The sequence below is a fragment of the Diadema setosum genome, chromosome 12 (genome assembly GCF_964275005.1).
Source record: "Diadema setosum chromosome 12, eeDiaSeto1, whole genome shotgun sequence".
NCBI classification, from domain to species: Eukaryota; Metazoa; Echinodermata; class Echinoidea; order Diadematoida; family Diadematidae; genus Diadema; species Diadema setosum.
In genome coordinates, this window is record NC_092696.1 from 9,727,869 (window position 1) to 9,751,076 (window position 23,208).

General features: G+C 39.1%; 1 protein-coding gene across 1 annotated transcript; it reads right to left on the minus strand.

Moving 5' to 3' along the window:
* Window positions 1–4,427: 4,427 nt before the first annotated feature.
* Window positions 4,428–16,494, minus strand: LOC140236220 (scavenger receptor cysteine-rich domain-containing protein DMBT1-like). Its single transcript, XM_072316186.1, has 8 exons — window positions 16,431–16,494; window positions 11,974–13,050; window positions 11,085–11,414; window positions 10,419–10,760; window positions 9,437–9,775; window positions 8,337–8,675; window positions 7,192–7,521; window positions 4,428–4,747 (listed from the first exon to the last, which is right to left on the minus strand). Exons 1-8 carry the CDS (start codon window positions 16,492–16,494, stop codon window positions 4,428–4,430), a joined length of 3,141 nt encoding a protein of 1,046 aa, XP_072172287.1.
* Window positions 16,495–23,208: the final 6,714 nt, after the last annotated feature.

Genomic DNA, 23,208 nt, shown 5'->3' on the forward strand with positions numbered 1-23,208 from the left:
AGCACGTCGTTTGCGGGTTACTCAAGATAGTGAAACAAGAGGAAGACAGAAAGAAAAGTGAATACATTTTTCATCAATACCAAATTTAGCAATTAGTGTACTTTCTACGCAAAGAGGTGTAAACGGTGAAATCTATACTGTAAGTTAAAAGCAGACAACTCCGGCGTCCTCAAACAGATTGCAGGTATGGTCACCAATGTCGTGCTATTCACACTCGGCCAGGATATTTTCGTCCCCGGTGCACGTCATATTGTCCAAGTGAACTTCGTCGCAGCTGCCCTCGCCGAACCGAGCACAGCATTGCCAACCCATGACCCCCTTGAACCCCAGAGACCTGCAGGCCACATCCGCGTTGCTCTTGGAGCCGTCACGGAAAACCTCCCCTCTGCCCTCTACACTGTTCCAGCCGCCTACGAGACGCTGACTTGATATGGCAAAACGATGTATGTCGAAAATTCATGAAAATTGGCATAGCCCCATATTTCAGTTTGATCTAGCATTTTGTCAAGTGTAATCTATTCACTCTACCTGAAATCAGAACGCAGTCTGTTATTGAGATATGGCATTCCCTTCCAGTGGGAATTGCAATAGTTTTGTTGTGAAAACGACGTAATAGTCCAAGAGCATTAGGTCAAAATAGGCTTAAACCTGGACATTTCTGGTAACAAGCTGACTTTTTCAGGATAGGTCCCGAAATATGTCTAGAATATCATACTAAAAGTCCTCATAGATCCTCCGTGAGAGTTTTCCGCAACCCACGATGGCGTCCAAAATGGTCGGGATTTCCGGAAATTCCTAGAATTTTTCAACCAGACTACAAAAATATCGGGGTTTATGGTTCATGCTGTTGAAGAAAATAATACTAGATTTTTGGGTCTATTAAAAGAGTAGGTGGAATAAAGACTAGTATATTCAAGACAATGAGCTGGTGGAGGATGTGGGAGCGGAAACCCCTTTCCACTGGAGGTACAACTTGCATTTTTATGATCGTCATTCAGCGGCCTGGTGCACCATAGGTGTTATGTGGAGAAAACTGTCCATCCTCAAAGAGTAGATAAGTCGTAGTCTCAGTATCCCCAAACCCTCCAACACGAGGGGGCTTTTACACTTGAATTGAAACGAAAATAATTACATCATTTACACATATTTCATGGAATATTTGGGAATTGTTAATCAAAGAGGTACTTAATTTACATCGGGGAACTGAGCGGCGGAAGGGTTGGGAAGTGCATATCACAATCCAATCTGAGGGAACTTTTACATTTTGTAACTCAAAGATCTGGTGCACACTTTTTAATGACAATTGGTCTTGAAATTGAGTCAGATCCCTGGCCGTAGGGGGCGCAACACCTTGTCTAAACAGCACCCTCAAAGCCTAACAGTCGACACACCATTCCCCATTGTGGTATACTTCCACCCTCCCTTGGGAATCGTCTTCATCATCTACAAGTCGGACTTGAACCTCGGGAGCTCAGGGCTCTGAAATGAAAATATTTGCCTCGATCAAGTCCTGTTTTCTTCGGTATTTTGTTTAACCTTAATTTCGTTTTGTTATGATTCAGTCACATTTTGTCCATGTATTTCTTCAACCAAAGTATTTTTATTGTTTCATGTAAACAGCTTAATGACGTGTATTTAAATTTCATTTGCTTATGTACAAGTTACATTGTACTTAATTTGTTCATATGCAACTGTCATATTATATGCTTTGGCCGGAAATGAAATAAAAATGAAATGAAATGAAAATGAACCTCCGACAACGAGAATTTAAGCTACACGGTAATGAATGAATTGAAGTAACTTTTAAACTTAGAAACCATTGAAGAATTCCTAAAAACGAGCCTAGTGTTATCTAATTGTAAAATGTAGGCCTACTGTAAGAACCACCACAGGATCTTAAATGCTAAAGTAGAATGTGACTGTTTTAATTACAACTGATTGACAAATTGCCCTACATCGACGTAAATAAGCACTGAATTGATCAGTGTTTTAGTAGTAGCCATGATAAAAAAAAAAAAAAAATCATGGGCGTACATACTCGAGCAAGATTCGAACCTACGACCTCCTGATCACCGGACAGGCGTCATCTCCACTAGACCACCGAGCTTTCGCCCGACAGCAAGTGTTGGTTCTAATCCCTTATAGCATGCAGCGGGTACTGCTTTATTATTCAAATTCATGAAATTCTTCCGTCGAGAAATTCTTCCGTCGATGTAGGGCAATTTGTTAATCAGTTGTAATGAAAACATCTCGACCATCGTCCAGGACGATATCGCCGCTCCCTGCGCCGTACCTTGCCGACCCTTGCGCGATCGCTGGCCCACGGTATCCTAGCATCTGGCAAATGACTTGCGCATCCTCGTCGCCAAAATAATCGTCGCAGACTGTCCCCCACTCTCCATTGCTCAGGATCTCAACCCTGCCTTCAGAATCATCACCACCATTTACAAGGCGCACTAATGCAGAGCGTCATCTGGAAATGCACAATTAATCTCTATTAAAGTCGTTCTCTTCGACGAAGGGATAAGGTTCAGATAGTTGGAATGTCTCTTCCACCTATTTTCAACTTGAGCATCTTATTTTTCCAATTCTGCTTGTTATCGATGATTTCAGAATTTTCAAGTGTATAATATTATGGTACCACATTATGTTATGTAGGCCTATACATTCATGTACTATCTATATTAATGTGCGTTTGTCTCGGCACGTGTATTGTCTTTGTGTGTGTTCGTGTCTTCAAGTAAAGTTGAATGAATGTTATCCCTAAACCTGTGCGGGGTTAATTGAATTCATTGGAACAACAGTTTAACTTTATTAACTGCTAAACAAGGCAGTATACATGTATGTACACACCAACACACTCACGCACACACACACACACACACACACACATATTACCCTTGAACACAGACACTCCATGAAAGTATGTGTGTGTATATGATATATTAAATGCACATACATACAATTATGATATATATATATATATATATATATATATATATATATATATATATAATGTGTGTGTGTGTGTGTGTGTGTGTGATTGTTTATGTGTTTATATGGGACAGACTTCACTGGAACTGAAAAAAAAAAAATGAGCAGCCAATACAACCCAAAACGATTTAACAACAGGATATTCCTCGCAACAGTAGCAGACGAAAAATAATATGACAGATAAAAACCGGAGAGCGTATCTTGTTCGACGCGAATATATTGTACCATAACCATCAAGTTACCACAAGTTGAGCATTGCTTATAATCATTTCTAACATACAGTGTTATTTCTTACACCTACATTGTAGGAAAAATTGCAAACATAACCCCGTTTTTTGTTTTTTGTTTTTTGAAATATTGTATCCCAATAACTGGGCACTTAAACCATGCTGTTTGTTTGTTTTTTGAAAAGATGGAGAAAATTATAATCAGGTCCTTGATATAGTACGAGAACGATATTTATATAAGTATAGCAATATTCATAGTAAAAAAGAAAAAAAAAAGCAATATGAGCACATTAGCATAACATTTCTTGAGCATCCCCACCAGTGTCAGGCACGTCCACTCTTCCCGAAGGTCATGTCATCATTACCTGCACTCCAATATTTTTAGAATCTCTGTTTTAGGGGGAATCTTTAATAAGAGGAGTCTTAATATCGCTTTCAACTGATACACCGAAGAGGTACAATCAAAACGGAATTAATGGTCAGTAAACTTCACAACATGCTGAATATTCTTGAATTCACGTTTTCAGATTTCACACTTGTTGACATCGTATTTTTGTGCTACGGATATGGTTTTTATAAGTCCTCTCATACGAAATCATACTATAATTTGAGCAACGTTTGTCTGTTTGTTCCTCTACTCCTCCCAGGTCCTTGGTCCGATCTCCATCAAACTTAGTGGGTGGATGCAAGTTGACCGCGAAAATTGCCCTTAAGGGGTTAATTTCTGAAAAGGTCAAGGTCACTGGGGTCAAAGGTCAAATAACTAATCTTCGTCAGCTGCAATAATCAAACACCCGATAGAGGGCGCTATGTAGGCCTACTTACATGGAGATTCCCAGGTGTACGCGTACTTATGCTTCCAGCGAGTTTGGCCAAGAACGGACCGGACCTCCGTTGACCCAGTGACCTTGACCATTTCTGGGTGAATCCCCACAGAGGATTTCTGGCACTCCACGGGTACATTGACTAGTAGCTTTAAAAGCAACGAACTTTCTTTAACCGTATCACCTTATTCATTATTGATGAGTATTCTTCTATTAGTATGTTTTCATAGTCCACATTATTGACCTTCTTTTGTTCTACTGATAAGACTTGTTGACTTGTTAAGTCCTATCCCACAAATTGCTTTAAACTGTTTGGCTATAAGCACTAATTTTCTTCGACTGTATTGCTTTAATCATCTTTTACACAGATTCATACTGCATGTTAAAAGCAGACAACTCCGGCGTCCTCGTAGTGATTGCAGTTATGGTCACCAATGTCGTTCTGTTCGCACTCGGCCAGGCTATATTCGTCCCCGGTGCACTCCACGTTGTCCAAGTGAATATCGCCGCTGCCTTCGCCGAACCGAGCACAGCATGGCCACCCCTCGGCCCCCTGGAAACCCAGCGACCTGCAGGCCACATCCGCGTCGCTCTGCCGCCATAGGTCATCACACACCGTTCCCCAAGAGCCGTTGCGGAACACCTCCACCCTGCCCTCCAAACTGTTCGAGCCGCCAATGAGACGGATGTCGCTTTCGCCCCCTGAAAGAAGAGTCAAAGGAAAACTCCTCAAAAGTTTTCAGATTCAAAGATTCAAATTTATTTTATTTATTTCCATCAAATAAACAAAGAAATCTTATACAATGCATACAAAAGATATTTGTAATAATTGAAGAGTTTGTTCGCAAAAACCCATAAGTCCATATTTGCCAAATGGAGATATTTGTGATTAAAGGTCAAGAAAAATAAAGAGAATTATAAGAAAATTTTTGCTTCTTTTGATCATAACTTCAAAAACGTACCTTTATTTATATGTAGTGACCAATATATCATTTAAAAGGTATTATTTTGTACTTTATGACAGAGACCGTAATTCAAAATCTTCAAAAGTGGACTTATCGGTTTTTGCGAACAAACTCTTCAATTGCGGAATGTGATTTAACAAAGCACATTATGAAAATGAATAGCTGATAAAAGACCACACAATATACTTTGTTTGTATACATAAAACGTATAATGCAAGTTAACTAAAGATGGGAGTGGAAATGGAGGGTCCCACTAAGAAGCAAAGCTTGTGCGATATGAGACCCTCAGAAAATACACAAGACAGCAATATTAAACAAAATAAAACGAACCAATGTCAAATGACATGAACTCAAGATTATACCAGGTTATATCACTCAGGTAGCTCTGTTTTTGTTCTTTAGGGTGAATAGAACACCTCTCGAATCATCACACATTATTTCAACTTACCTTCACCCAATTTTATATAAAACATTGTACAATTTTCATTGAATAATAATGTTGCACAACATGTCTCTCAGTTATTGAGAGTACAATTCTTGCAAATAATCATATAACAACAAATCATTTAAAAGAAAACAAACAAAAGTGTTAGATGAAGTGTGTGCGCGCACAGGTGTGTATGAGACTTTTGCTTTATATAATGATGTGATTGAAATTGTTCCCATAAATAGTCATTCTATCTAAAGATAAATTAGTTAAACACTATCGTCATTTCATGTATTGAGATTAGAAGATTTTTTTTTTTATTCGTCTTCTATTTCACCGTTTGAAATTCTATCCAGGGCCCCGTTGCTAGAAACTTTGCGATTAAACGCAACTTGCAACTGATTGTCACTGGCCAATTAAAATCATTGTTGCATGCATGTCTTCTTAATAGGGCAGACCCTGAGCCAATCAGAATGGTTGTTTCAAAATTAGCAATTATTTGCAATTGATTGCAACTTTCTTGCAACTGGGCCCAGATCTCATGATTTGATTTGCTTGGTCTCTTTATCGGCTTTCTAACCGTCCACTCGGGTAATATAAAAGCTCTATGTGTGGTCCGTGATTTAAAAAAACGATGGTGTTGCTATGGTGTTGAAATCACATTGCCGCACTTTTTGGAGTAGGCCATATGTGATGTGAACGGACCATTTTATGGTCTTCTAGAAAATCACTCAAACAGCTCAGACCTCCACCATCATTTCTACACATACTAAGACTTCCACTTTGTGTTACAGTTCTACACTCCCAATATACGTATTATAGCGAGATTACGCAGCGTATTGGCGTCACTCTTTTTGTACACTATAATCAATTATTGATTATAGTGTACAAAAAGAGTGACGCCAATACGCTGCGTAATCTCGCTATACTTTCCAATGATAAAGAATCCGTCAAGAGATTTGAAAATTCCTGTATCCGCATGGCAGTCCGGATCACTGTCAAAATTCAATCATGTGTTTTTCTGTCATTATCACCGTTTCTTGAAAATTTTATGCAAATCCGTTCGTAACTACTTGAGTTATTTTTCAAACAGCAAACAAATCCACAATCCAACTCCTTCAAAACACATAACCTCCATATTTGGGATGATAATGATGGTTCAGGATATTGGCTCCTGCGACATCTTTATTGCTCCCATGAAATATCCGCACGCCAAGCCAGACATCTACCCACAAAATAAACATTGCCCTAGGCCTAATCCTAATCCTCACAGCGCAAATTAAACTTGAAATTCCATCACAACCATAACCATATCCCCAAGTCCTTGGAGAACATAAGACTGGAGCAGTTGTCACCAATAATAGGGAGCTTTAGATTTTCCCGACGGGGACGTTCAGAGGAAAAAAAAAAACTGTTCTGAGCATGCGCAAAATTGCTCACCCTAAGCCATCTCATATAGCTCGCCTCGTCTGAGTTTTCACTACACTTTCTGGGCTATTTTTACGTCCGCTCAATTCACGGCGCAGAGAGCTACTTCATGCACTGATCTTACGAGGGTGTCATTTCATTTTTTTTTTTTTTTTACAGGTTGCGTCCTCGCGTTGTCCAGTGCTATTTTGCAACTTGACGCAGAAAGAGAGGAGAACGACGAACGCAATCGTCCTCTCAAACGGCTGCGTCTAAAATCTAAAGCTCCTTAATGACAACGGGGTGAGTGTAATCTTGACCACAGTGTTAATACGGAGTAGCCGTACTTTCTTCGATGCATCGCACCGCAGCGTCCTCTCCATGCAAGCAATTATTTTCGCCGAAACCGTTGTGTCGACACTCCGCCAAGCTGTTTTCCAAGCCAGAGCATTCGACGTTGTCGAGGAGAATGGGACCGGAGCCCTCACCGAAGGCGGCGCAGCACATCTCCTCCGAGGCGCTTTCGAATCCCAACATGCGACACACCACGTCCGCGTCGTTGAGGTCCCAGTCGTCGTCGCAGACGGTTCCCCACTCTCCGTCGTAACGCACCTCGACTCGGCCTTCGGTGATACATGAACTACCGACAAGTCTCACCTCGAGCACGTCGAGAGGATCTACAAAGCAATTTAAGAACGATTTTGAAACAAATTTGAATATTATTTGTGTGTTCTTCAAAACTGTTGGTATTGACAGCATGGCCCATTTCTTGAGTTCTGCTCTATTTTTTGTATATCATTTTACCAAACCGTGGACTCTATATTCCTCTATAACATAAAGTTCCACATGATAAGTGTGTAATGGTCTATATAGGCCTACGTATGATAATGAATATTGCATTATTACTTGCTCGTACATGTATATCATAATATATGCATCTTTATTCCGTTACCGTTGCCAATCATACATATCCTGTGTTACTTAACGAATCGACGTTTACTACAACATGTTCTTCACATGGTAAGAGAAAGTTCACATTAAATGTGACGCCATGACAACTAATCTAGCTTTCGCGTTATTCATTCATTGAAATTTGTCACAGCATCGGCAACAAACTCTAATATATGAAATTAATTTTTATCTATGTTGTCTATTCACAATGTCCTGTAGACTCGGAGAGCTACATACAAATCATAATTATATTGAGTGTCACGGAAATGTATTTCAGCAACTGGCGTGCCTTTATGAAACGAGCAAAGGAAGCATCTCCCAATGCCCAGTTACAAATTTATTAGTCATGAAAATGGTGAATTTCCCTCTTCATAATGAAATGCTCGATCTCGTGGGACAAACATTGTCCATTGAAAAGGTAACAGCAATGACAGTGCTACTGATGATTGCACGTGAGAGGGATTCTGTTATAAAATCATAATTCAATGACAAACTATACTGGAGAAGAGTCCTCTAATTGGGTATCTAGCTTATGACGTACTTGGCGTTGTTCGTGTACACTGCACACTGGCGTCTTCACCGTGTCCACAGTCATGTTCTCCATATCCATTGTGTTGGCACTCTACCAAGTTCACTTCCTCACCCGTGCATTCAACGTTATCAAGTAGAATTGAACCGGATCCCTCGCCGTAGGCGGCGCAACACGGTGGTGTCAGGGCGCCCTCAAAGCCCAACATGCGACACACCACTTCGGCGTCTTGCCGATCCCAGTCATCATCACAGACGGTCCCCCAAACTCCGTCATGAAGAACCTCGACTCGGCCTTCGGCGTCGTTATCGCCACCGACAAGCCGCACTTCAAGTTCATCGCAGGTAGGAGCTACAGCCAAATAATCAATTCAAACATTTGCCATTTTAAAAGTTACTCTCACTTCAGATACAACTAAGCATGAACTCCTTATGAAAAGGGAAACACTCATAATGATACAAGTGCGAGTTCATTTAACGTTTTTAAAAAAATCTTCTTCCCTACCTTTTCTTCCATTTCTGGGCTTGTCACAATTCCGACGTGTATGTGCGTTGTACTTTGAAACAATTATTTCCATCTTACGCCATGCTTTGCTTGCGTAAATTTACCAGATACAGGTAGGGCATGTGAAGGCTGAAGGCGTATTTTTCGGGTACAGAAGTTCGAAGTGGCAGGAGTGATGACTATGCGAGAGTGTTTCGAGGGATATCAATTCTATTCTTTTTTATGATACTGACCAAACTGATTTCATTGGCACATCATCGTTTACATCCTATAGTTTCATTACAACATAGTTTTTGACGGTAAAAGTTATACACGGTGGAATAGTTTGGTCTGAAAGACGTGCACTCATGTTGATAAAGGTATAATCACTTCATATCATTTATGAAAACGTTATATATATATTATTATATATATATATATATATATATATATATATATATATATATATCATACATCAAACGCTATCACACGCATACATAAAATATGGATATACACGATATTTATTATGTATTTTTGTATAATACAGGGTAGTAGGCCTATGCATGTATAATTATGTATATTCACATTTGCATATACATTAGCACTATGAATAAAAAGGTAAGACATACGGGTACTTGGCTGAATACATTCCACACCAACGTCTTCACCGTGTCCACAGTTATTATCGCCGAAGTCATTGTGTTGGCACTCTACCAAGTTACTCTCTGTGCCTGCACATTCGACGTTGTCCAGCCAAATTGGGTCAGATCCCTCGCCGTAGGGGGCGCAACACCTTGACCTGACAGCGCCTTCAAAGCCCAACATCCGACACACTACGTTGGCGTCCTGCAGTTCAAAGAAGTCGTCGCAGACAGTCCCCCATTGACCATTGTATAACACCTCGACTCGGCCTTCGTAGTCGCTGCCGCCGCCGACGAGTCTTACTTCAGGTTCTTCAAAGGGGGAAGCTATAAGAAACAGTAGCAACAAAAAAAAAAAAAAAAAAAAATCTACATTTTTGTCACTGTTAGGTAGGAATATTTGGCAAACCATATTGTGGGTGCGATATATATTCTGAATACCGTGTTCAGACAAAATAAAGCTCATAAAGTTTGAGCACAAACACTGGATGTTGCTTTTGTGATTTCTTCGCTTGGTCACACTTTCTTCATAATTCATTTGTGTAAATGCGGGTATTCTACTCTAACACGAGGTTTTACCTAGCATCTGTACAACATACTACGCTAACATCCCATTTGCCTATGAAGCCGTTGAGGCTCCACAAGACGGTTCCACGTTGAATACAGACTTTGGCGACGTAAATTAAACAAATTTGATTTTGTATCCATGCAAGTGACAACGCAGAAGTTGTAACTTCTCAGTAATTCTCCAATTTGAGTACTGCCGTTACTGACATTGTTTTTTTCTTTTTAATAATTATTCTTGTTCCGTAGTTCTTTAATAATATCACATTCGAAGTCAAATCTTATATATAAGCATGGATTACTGTCATCGAATGAATAACCATTGTAAAGTCATAATTTCATACCCTATCGAGTTTCTTAGAATCAGCACTTCAGACATGTTAGATGTAAAACGGCAAAGACATACCTGTAGTTGACTGGACGCATTGCACACTGGCGTCTTCACCGTGCCCACAGTTATGTTCTCCGTATCCATTGTGTTGGCACTCTGCCAAATTCTCCTCCTCGCCCGTGCATTCAACATTATCAAGAAGAATTGAACCAGATCCCTCGCCGTAGGCGGCGCAACACGGTGGCGTCAGGGCGCCCTCAAAGCCCAACATGCGACACACCACTTCGGCGTCTTGACGATCCCAGTCGTCATCACATACGGTCCCCCAAACTCCACCATGAAACACCTCGACTCGGCCTTCGGCGCCGTTATCGCCACCAATGAGTCGAACCTCAAGGACCTCCGGCCCAGGAGGCGCTGTGAAAGGTAAAAGGTCAGAAGCATACGTCTACGATTTTCGAAGGCACGCGCGCACGAAGAATTACCGCTCCACCTCAGCGTACTTTTGTTTTACCCTCTTCACAAAATTGTAAGACTTCTTTCATTATCATTTTTTATTGTTGTTGATGATGTTTTTAGGTAATTCCGTATGGCAGACGGAACGATAAAGGTGTTGTTCGACGAGGACTGAACGAAATAACTGATTCAAAGTTTCAGAATAAAGTAGCGGGAGATTCTTATCCACAAGCTCTGGACAAACTAAAATGAAGGCACCTTTCCAAAGAGCAGCGCATTACTAACCTCCTGTGCTACATCTCACGCCCACATCCTCATCGTGGTTACAGTTGTGAATTTCAAAACCGTTGTGCCCGCACTGACCGATGTTAGATTCCACTCCCAGGCAGTCCACGTTGTCGAACATGATGTCGCCAGTGCCACTGCCGTACCTCGCCCGCGCTTGAGCCGTCGCCGGACCGCGATATCCCAGCATATGGCACACCACTTTCGCGTCGTCGTCGCCGAAATCGTCGTCGCAGACAGTCCCCCACTCTCCGGCATACAGTACTTCCACCCGACCCTCATCGCCTGTCGTTCCACCTCGAAATCGCACTTGAAGAGAATCGACGTCGTCTGATTCGATTGGTGAAGGGTCAAAGAAAAAGAATGATGCACTAATACATTACAAAACGATCTTTTTGTAAGAGTTATTCAACAGATGTCTTCTTCTTTCGGTTGGAAAGGGTATTCCTTTTCAATGGAGTTAATATTGAAACAAAATTGTTAATATTTTCAAATATTGCTGTAACACTGAAGAGGCCGATGCCTCTAATTTCTCTCAAGTTATACGACCTATAACATCCATAAATTCTTTATCACTTAGATAGGGGAATATGCATGGCCGGCGCTGCGTTTTTAAAAGTGGGACCCAGTTATTTTTTTTTTCTGATGCCAAGAGGGACCCAAGTGGTTATATCCTATGTATTCTCATATGCAAAAGAAAGGGGGCGAGCCCACCCCCCCCCCCCCCCTTTGCGCCCGCCCTGATATGTACCAATTCACTCTGTGCGTATCCAATACAATATTACCTATTCAATACAATATTACCTAAACCCACTCACATCTTGGGCTATCACTTCACATCATTGATATACATACACCGAGTGTGTTATTACGCATATCATACACTAACCTCTTACACTGAAAGACGTTGCCGTGTATTGGCACAAATCGCTAGGAGTGTGAAAACCGGTCGACGCTTGGAACTCTTCCAATAATTCCATATACGTGTAAGAGGTCGCATTCCTCACCAAGGCGTGCAGCGACCCAGTCAACACAACCGAGCACCTGTCCTCATCTGTAAGGATGTCGAACAGGCTGTCGGTGATGTCGCTCGACAAGAAATCGACGTCGCCGGTGTGCTGCGCCAGCTCCAAGGCAAGGCATAGTTCCTGTGTCCCGGTGAAACCCGTCGCGATAGCTGCAAGTCTGGCCGTTTCGCTAACGAAGTATTCCAAATCCCCTGACGGTAGTCCACCAAAGTTTTCGAGGAAAATTACGAAGCCACCCAAATTTTCGCATATTTCGAGGCCCATGGGAATCAGTAGTATGACAGTTGATTTGCTGTAGTCCTTGACCAGCCGCAGGAGGGTGGAACTATCCTCGACCTCCTTCCCGAGAATACTACAGAATGTAGAGCGAGTGCCGGAATTATAGACGACGTGACCGATATTTGGAAGAAGCGAAAAAAAGTCGAAGTAACGGAAATCGTCGAAACCGCCGGCATTTGGCGCCGAGGACAACTCCCACCGTTCCCATGGGTAGGTGGGCATCCCCACCTCCTCGTATGCACGGGAAGAGGAAGAATATTCTGTGTATCCTTCAGTGAACACTGGTGGCGTGCTACCAGGACTCGTAAAAGTATGGATGGTTTCCACGATCCTGAGACAGACGTCTTCAGCATCCCATGCTGTATTTTCTCTGGCAGCGGACAGGATCGGGTCGCACACGGCTTCAAGAGGAAAAGCGCCATTTTGCTCGACGGGGAGGCGCGAGGCGATCTTCACGCAGAGCTGTGCGAGCCCCTCCGCTTTGGTGCCGGCCGTCAGGGCGGCGCCGACGGCGTCGATAACGTTAGCTATGGTGAGAAAAGGGGAGAGTTCGAACCACGGTTCGAGGTCATCGGGGATGTCCAAGTAGGGGAGAATACAGTCGTACGCCGCCTGCCAATCCACTTCGAATCCATCAGGAGGCGGGCATGGGCCGATATCTTGGAGGGTGTCGAAGTCATGTTAGCAGAGAAATGATTGGGAAAAAAAAATAAAAATCATTATTATGTATCTGTTTTACTGATGGAGCAACAGGGTTAAAATAATGATGAAAAGAGATGAAAACACTCAAAATTCTTTCAAATCACAGTTTCAGCCAATACTTGGCAAATCGGCAATGTGTAAATTGACAATTATTATGGGGCCAATGAGGTGTTCTGCTATTAACAATAACAGAATACCAAAACTTACTGAATTGGGTGCCAGCATTCCCTGAGGGTATTTTATATGCCATTATCATTTTTCCGTGATCATATTTTACTTTGCTGATTTGCAGGAGGAGATACATGTCTCAACCATTATGTCTACGGTAGATATCAAGTGATACAGTCTATAGGGCTACGTGGGAAAGCTTATCCTTTAAACGTCGATGTCGATATTTTGCCAATAAATCGGCGTGATGTACGTATCAAAGTGGTGGCGAGATAATAGGTGTTTTTTTTTTTTTGGGGGGGGGTTTAGGGGGGATTCCAAGTGTAAACTATTGCATCATAATATGATTTTCTTTTCTCAAAATTCGACTTTTGTTAGTAGTGGATTGGAGTTTGAGAACAAGAATTTTATCTACATTTTTTTCGCATTTTCTTGATTGCATGCTTTAACCCTCTGCATGCCGTACTAATTACCTGTCCACAGGATAATGTCTGAAAGTTGTGCACATTTGACTCATTGGCACAGAAAGGTTAAGTATAAGGATTATGGCTAACCATGCATAGTGTGTAATTCTCTAAATGATGTTAACCTTATCTTGTTTGTATAGCTACACCGCGTGGTGCTCGATCACGTGACGAGGTATTTTTTTTTTTTTTTGTTAGAAATGCGCTCTCTCGTTTTTTCAAGCTGGGACAATTTTCTTGAGATGAAGTATGAAGTACGTCGTGAAGGACGTTGTCTTAATTGCGACTATTTTTACAAACATGATGTTTTAGTGATGTCATTCTGAACTTTTCACAATAAGTGAATAGAGCTTTATATAATACTCATCAAATGCTATACATTAAAGGTCCAGTTTACCTTTGGGAGCAGTGATTTCAAAAATGTTCAAGATATCACATTTGATGCATATGTGTAGGTCTGCTGTATCATAAAACATCCTACCATATGAAATATTTGCAATGAAACCTAAAATATAAGGAGATATCAGGGTTTTTCTTCATAAACCGTAACTGTATACGGTTTAGTCTGGAAACATCTTTATTATAACTATTGTTCACATTTTGTGTATTAAACAACACTTAACATCGATTATACGGATTCAAATTTTGACAGTGGTCGTTTCTATCCCTAACTCACATTTTAGAACTATTTTAAAGCACTAATGCTGGGTTTTTGTTTCATCTGCAAATGGTAAATTATGCCTTTAAATTCAGTTGTTATTGCATTTCAAAGATACAACCATTTACTTTTTATTTATTTTATTTATTTCATATATTTTGAAAAGGTTGCTTACATGATATTTCTGAAATGATGAGTGAACATCCAATAACAATCTATTCAAAGAATGCAATTTTATTATTCAACTTATCTAAGAATTTTTAATGTCTTTAATAAACACCCAAACTCGAAAAATCAAAATAAAGGCCTTTCGTGGGAACACACTCATATATTAATTCCATTTTAAGCAATCATAGAAATTAAACAATACTGCACTCACCAAGAAAATAAAAAGAAAGAAAAGTTTTAAGATAATCAAAGTTATCATTCTTTTTGAGTAAAGTAACAGACGTTACCGAGTTACAGTGTGAGTCTGTGCAACAAATTATTGATTCTGGCTCTTAACCACGCACCATGCATTCAATGGGCAATCTAATGCGCAATATCATTGGTATGATTATACAACGCACATTTCACAAAATGCTCAAGTTTATAGCTCCTATTCAAACTCCTACGAAAAAAATACAGATAGATAGATAAGTAAATAAATAAATAGATAAAAATAAAACAATCTGGGTATATCTGAAAAGAATCTAAGCAAACAAACAAAAAAAAAAAACATTGAAAAAAATCCATATAATAAGATTAATGTCTGATGGGTTATATAATGACATAGACAGGTGTAGTAGGCCAAGTGTTGCAGTAGTACAACGCATGATGAAAGAGCGAATCGTTGAGAGATCTAAAGTGACTGTACAATACTGATTGAGGTGAGGATTCGGCTCGTAACGTTTTGCAAGATATTTTTGATTTCTTTGATTTTTTTTTTGGATATCTCAGCCATTTGAAAGCCAATTTTTATCAAATAAACGTTGAATCCTTTTTGAAATTACATGCTCTTTCATATTTCAGAAGAGGTTTCTCAATATCTCACACACACACACAAAAAAAAAAAATGTTATAAACCTGAATCCTCACCAGTCTCAATCAGTACCGTACATTCCCTTTGAATTATTAAAGGGAAGGTAAATCCAAAGAGCAATGTGGATTGAGTGAAAGCAACAACATTAGCAAAGCACATCAGTGAAAGTTTGAGGAAAATCGGATAATCGATGCAAAAGTTATGAATTTTTAAAGTTTTGGTGTTTGAACCGCTGGATGAGGAGACTACTAGAGGTTATGACGTATGAGTGGACAGCAATATAAAGAAAATATAAAGGAAAATCAACAAAAATTCACTTTTCTAGCATCATGAAAAGGCACTTGCCTAACCGCTTTCAGAAAGCAGGGGGAATAATTGCTACCCTTAACATATGTCAGCATCAAGTTGATGGAATTTGTGGTTTTCATGAAAAATGAATTTTTGTGAAAATTTCTTTATACAGCCTTTATATTGTTGTCCTCTCATACGTCATAACCTCTAGTAGTCTCCTCATCCAGCAGTTCCAACACCAACACTTTAAAAATTCATAACTTTTGCATCGATTGTCCGATTTTCTTCAAACTTTCACTGATGTGTTCTACTGATGTTGCTGCTTTCATTCAATCCACATTGCTCTTTGGGTTTACCTTCCCTTTAAAGGACAGACACCTGACAGACGTCGGACCTATGTGCATGCTGATTGTCAGGATTAGGGAGGGGCTTAGGGAATGATTAGGGAGCAGGGGCGGATCCAGGGAGGACAGCAACCGGCGCACGCCCCCCCCCCCTTTATTTTTTGTTGAAACAAAAGAAATAAAAAGAAAAAAATGGGGGGAGGGGTGCGTGCCCCCCCCCCCTTTATTTTTGTAAACACGCCCCCTCTTTACGGAATTCCTGGATCCGCCCCTGAGGGAGGGGCACAAATCATTACAACAAAATAAAACAGAAAGAATGAAAGGCCTAAACAGAACGATGAGTTTTGTTGCCAACACCCAAGGATCATGAGGATATACCAAGGTCATCTACCTGTAGCTGTAGCATTGATGATCCCAGAGGCCAAAATGAAGACCTCGACAATTTTGGTTAACATGGCTACCAGGTTGAGAGGAAATTATCAGCTCTTGACTGCGTGTATATACCACCCAAGAATATCTTACTAGATAGCTGATGATGGATGGAAGGTCAACCAAAATCGCGTCTTCCGCTACGGTGATTGCGACAGTAACTGAGCAGAAATCGAGAAAACTTGCCCTTCGTAATTATGAAACTTAAAAATGAATCTTTTTTTTTTCTCTCTCTCTCTCTTGTTTATGTCAAGGTATATTCTTGTGACGAACTCTCATTGATTTGATTTGTGAGCCCGATTTTACTTTCTACCGCACTTCAAACCATTGGTTTGCACGCAGCTAAACTAAGGCCGTGTTTTTTTTTTCCCTAATCCTCTTTAATTAATTTTGTAAATTGAATTAAAAACAAAACAGAGTAAATTCGATTACTACCAGCATTGCTGCTTGCTTCCTACTCACTCTGACTAGAGTGCTTGATCAAAGCGTGGGTTGTATGAGGGGTGTTCAAGTAGGCGTGGACACTGAGTGCAATGTATCATTGGATATTCGAGACGACTTGTCCAGGTAAGCCTATAGCCTTTGTAGAGATCAGATACGTCAAATTGGGGTGAAACCCATGAATAAGAATAAGTGGGATGAATTCAGCAGGCTTAATCACTGCTTCTAATGACAAAAATGAGCCGCAAATAGCGAAAGAAGAGTTCCCCAAAACGACTCGCTTTCAAAATTAAGCCCAAGGTGAAGGACAGGCCTTAACACTAAACTTACCAGTGAACAATGGTGAATATAAACCTGCACTCTGAACTGTATTTTTTTTTTTTATATATCGTTTTTATTGTTGCGTAAAGGGATGGTATAGTTTTGGTTGAGATGGGGATTCTGGTTTTAACTTTTTTTGTGAGATAATGAGAAGTCATCTTTATGAACATGAAAGAGCATGTACAAATTACAGGTTTATTTGATTAAAATCGGTTTTGAAATGGCTGTGATATCCAAAAACAAAATGCTCCTAACAAAGGCTTGGCCCCATCTTTTACTAGGAACACTTTTTTGACATTGTTTTTTTATATCTCTGCCATTTCCAAACCGATTTTAATCAAAAGAACTTTTCTGATAATTCCTTTCAGAAGTGATACTCTTTGATATTACATATATGTGATTTCTAATCATCTCACCAAAAGTTAAAACCTGAATCCCCATCTCAACCAAAACTATTATCATCTCTTTAAATGGTTTTGAGGGGAAAGAATCGGTAGCTCAAGTATCTATCGAGCCCTTTGAAGGTTATTCAGAACGTGATCAGAATGGCTGACCGCACGATGTTTTCTGCGGCCGACTTTTTGTTTCATTAAATTGGCGGAATGATACACTGTCCCGCCTGCCCTTTCAAGCAGTCAAAACTTCTAGCATACTTGAACACAGCGGAACTGAATCTGCTAAAGATCAAAGAAATTCTTTTTGGTGATCATTACCGCAACAAGGGATTTTTTCTACTTTTTTTTTTTACATCAGGAGATTGTTTGGAGTTGGAAGTTGCGAAATATTTTGCAGCTCTTCTGCGAAACATTTCCATTGTTACAAGTTCGATGACTGAAATGTATTGTGACATACTGTATAGGACATCAGCAAAAATCAGTACATGTGTAAATGTAGTTTAGCCCAGTTAACAGTCTGCTGCAACAGCCATGTAGCACTTTCACAGACAGACAGACAGACACACACACGCACATTCATGCAAATACACTTGTAAAATAATTTTGAAAGATTGAATAAACAAAAGAAAAAAAAATATTGAGGGTTAATTGCCCATGAGATTACATAGCGGAAGTGTGTTGCAGAGGCACAGAGGGGGCACTGTGGCCCTTGACCCCACCACTTACCACCTCACTCCCACAGTTCCACAGCCCCTACAAACTGCATGACTTTGTGTAGGAAAGTAACATTATCATCTTACAATGCTTCTGTATGCAGATACATATGAAATTATTATATTGTCCTTTTCTTTTCTTTGCAATAACTCAAGAAAAACAGCCCTATCAGCCCAATATTTTGCACATGTTTAGTTCATGTCACAAACATCATTTCATAAAATAACTAATTCCTCCGACACCATCTTGGGTAGGTAAATTAGGGTTAAAGCTCAAAAGTGTTAGATTCTGTATCTTGGTAAATACACGTCCTATCTTTCCCACATTTTGCACACGAAAGGAACATGTTGCAAGAATCATTTCACAAAATAACTTTTTTTTTTTCTCAGATGCCATCTTGGCTGTGTAAAGTGGGGTCAAAGGTCAACTATACTTCATTCTGTATCTTTGTTAGTGTACATGTACTAGTATACGGAATTCGGTACCAAAGATGGTAGGTCCGACTCCCTTTTCCAAATGAGAATCCAAACATCACACGGCCAATGTCCACTAACGTTGTTAAACACAAATGAGACCTATATGGTCATGCCTATTGGGATCAGGACTAAAACAATTGATTTCCGAATAGATTGGATCACCTAATTTGTCAGTGTTGACAAATTCCAAGTCTACTTATATTGTCCTTTTCGTTCTTTCTTTCTCTCTCCCCCCCCCCCCCGTCTCTCTCTCTCTCTCTCTCTCTCTCTCTCATTTTGCTTTCTTACATCACTTCTCCCTCTTTGTCATATTTCTGTTTTGTTTTGTTTTTAGACTGAAGGTCACATTATTGATGAACACAGAACATAATATATATATATTTTTTTTTGCTAAAAAACACAATAGTCATGATCTGATCATGAATACAAATCTAAATATATGTGTTGTTTGATTTTTTTTTCACTAGATGTCCAAACATTCCATAGTATATAATGCAATATTATGATGACAAGTGTTGGTCAGACAATGACACGATACACGGGGAGAAAAGTTGTACATGTAGGAGTTTTCCTCATAAAAATGTGTATTTCCTCACAAGACTGCGCAACTATTTCGTATCACTTACAGTGACACTGAATTTGCATGATACCGTGGTGTGGACACCATCTAGACATTGTACTGTACAAATCAGTGAAACACAACCTTCAGTAAGAAACCACTGTGCTTGCATTACACGAAAAGAAATAAATGTATTTAACCCTTTGCATGCCCAGGCACTAAGAATAACTTGACAAGTGGTGCATTCTGATCAGCATTCAGTAATCCATCCAAACTTGACGTAGATGTACACTATAGCAAGCCAATTCATGTGTAATAATGTGCTTATGTCACCAGAAGATCAAGGTGACACAATGAATAGGGGTGAGGTGCATTGGGTAATCTCTATTCATTTACAATTAGTTGTCCGACACCTGTGCCAATAAGCACAGTAAACCAGGATAGGACACTGCCCCTAGTCAGGACAAACAGACCTCACACTAAGACTTTTTTTTTTTGTTCTCCGCATGCGTTTGCTATCAATATTCTGTGTCGTGTATGAACAAACAAAGTGTAAGACAGTGTAATTAAAGTGAACCTCCCCCTCAAAAAGAACAGACTTTGATATCACATATCCATAGTATATATAACAAGGAACAAACCTCACAAGTTTAAATGAACTGTACAGTACAGTAAATCGCTGTGAATTCGAGCATTAGTTGAGCGCAGAAATACACAGGGAATTCGAGCGTCAGTTCAGTGCAGAAAATCGCTGTGAACTCGAGCATTAGCATATGGATACTATGAAAATGGCAAAGTTAGCATATCATCCCCTCAAACGTGCCATATATTTTGCACATAAGATTGTAAAATTCCCAGTTTTTCGCTCGAACGCAATTATGCCCTAGGTTCAAATCCTGAATTAGGAATAACGTCATGTTTCAGACTGCAATGACAGAAACACTGAATTGTTTGTCATTTTATGTATACGATCAATAGAAAATTGTAAGTTTATGACATGGTTAGCTGACTCTTTTGCATACTCATATCTATTGTACAAGCACTATCTTGCACAAATTAACAAAACTTCAAAATGTCATAACTTCCGTGTTTTTCATCCAATTTCAGTCAAATCTTTACGACTGAATTTGTCATATTATACTCTTTTATTAGGTTAACATGTATTTGGACTGAATTTCTTGTTTAAAGAAAAACGTGATTGTTGTTGTTGATTAGTGTTCTTGGAGGTTGTTGAAGTGAATTTAGCTTTATTGCCACCTTGGCAACCTTGGGTAACTTTTTTTATTAGTTTAATTAACATATACATGTATATATCGTGTGTGTCAAAAAAAACTGTACATTTCTGAAATGCCCACAGAATAAAAACATATACAATTCTGACGGACAGGTTTATATGTATGGATAACTTATGGACTCAACTTTCATAATATTATGACACCAAAAAGTCTCAAAATATTTCATGCTTAGATGAGCACTGTTCACTTTTGTAAAGGGTATGAAAATTAGGCTGCGCAGGAATTAGCCTTCCAATTTTGCGAGAGGTGAGTCCGTTGGAGCTTACAATACTGAAGTTGATCTGATAAATTCATGATCAATAGCAATCTGTGGGAAAATAGTTATTTGTAAGGATAGTTGAAATATGGTTTCATCTTTCATATGAGTTCAAAATGGTTTTCTGTTACCATAAAAGAACGCTGCTGCGGTGTGAACTGAGGCTTCTCCATCTTTGGTTGTCAGTCCAAGACTCCAAGATGAATGAGGGCTGAGTAACAACTTACAGCTCTTAATTTATTCTTTTATCATGATCTAGTGACACACTGTTACACACTGTTACCTTTTTAACATCACTGACTTTGAATAAAAACCTCCACCCTACATTGAACATCTCATTGATTTACTTAATACCCAGGTAAGGATTATGTAACTTTGAATATTCAATTATGGATTGTCAAAAAAAAATTGTCAAAGATGTCAGCTATTTATTCTTCAGGCCTGGTCAATGGGTAACCTGAAGGGTTTCACTCAAGTCACAGCTGTAAAAAATTAAGAGTTATAGGTAACATGAAAAACTGCAACATGTACCATCACCTCATCCTGAATAATATGAATACACCACTGAGTCTACAAGGGAAAATTTGCAATGCTACATTAAAGTAAATGCAACTGTTTAGGGGGTTTAGTCATGCATAAACATTTGGTTTAATAAACCATAAAATTCACTCAGCAAACCCAATGTGATCGCATTTGATCATAAATTTATCATATCAACTTCAGTTTTGTAAGATCCAACGGACTCACATGTCGCAAATTTAAAAGGCTAATTCCTGCGCAGCCTATTTTTCATACCCTTTACAAAAGAGAGCAGTACTCATTCAAACATGAATTCTTTTTAGAATTGTTGGTGTCATATGAAAGTTGAGTCCATAAAGCTATCCATACAATGTCATATAAACCTTTTTCCCCAGAATTATGTATTTCTTATATGACAGCCATTTCAAAAGTGTATAGTTTTTTTCCAGACACCCTTTACTTATATATATATATATATATATATATATATATATATATATTTATATATATATTATATATATATATATATATATATATATTTATACAGACACACACACACACACACACACATATATATATATATATATATATATGAAGAGTTTGTTTGCAAAAACCGATAAGTCCATATTTGCCAAATGGAGATATTTGCGATTAAAGGTCAAGAAAAATAAAGAGAATAATAAAAAATTTTTTGCTTCTGTTGACCATAACTTCAAAAATATACCTTTATATGTAGTGCCCGATATATCATTTAAAAGGTATTATTTTGTGCTTTATGACAGAGATCGTACTTCAAAATCTTCAAAAATGGACTTATCGGTTTTTGCAAACAAACCCTTCATATATATATATATATACACGTATATATATATATATCTAAGTCCAAACTCGGAACATCTTGGGGCACAGGGGATCATTCCTATCGCGATGCAATCTAATGGAAAAAATCATTATACCTTTAGTCCTTAAAAAAAAAGATTTCCTGTATTAGATCAATGTAAAAGCTTTCTAACCTGATTAGTCACTTTTTCTTCTTTTTTAACTTTATTACCTTCTCCTCCATTTATAGGGCAATTTGTCAATCAGTCGAGATTAAATCAAATAGATAAAAAATAATGATAATTCGAAATCCATAGGTATTTGATAAGGACTACTAACTCCCACCTGTCGCCTACAAAAATGTGAGTATATTAAATAGGATTAATTAAGAAAATAACGGAAACTGACACATACGCAAATAATTACAGCTGTACTGCTTTCCTAAGAACCTGTAGTTGAAAGATATCTCGATTATTATCACGGTTATTACAGATATTTACACTCACCAAGGATCGGTGAAATGGCCACGGCGCTGCCCGCTAGGAAGGCGAAGAAAACAAAGCGGATCATGGCGCAGTCGTAATCAAGGTCGCTGTCAGAAGGCAGAGGGCTTGACTTGGGCTTTGCAAGTAGGACGATACGTTCTAATAAAAGAGCGAGAGCAACAGGGGTCGTCTGCTCCACACGCTGGTTTCCGTGAAGAATGAAGAATGATGCTGTGATTCGCAATTATAGAATAAGAAAGTAAAGTTAATTATTGCAAAATCAAATCTGTACTATATAACTGACGAAAGCAAAAGTGAAAAGTTCAAGTGTGTCGGTCTCTTTGTTTGCTTGTTGTTTGTTTGTTTGTTTTTTATACTTAAAGTTTAACAAGCTTCGTATTTCAAGATATCAATATCGAGATATCGAAATGGTCGTGACGCATATTAGCTGCAACAGAGG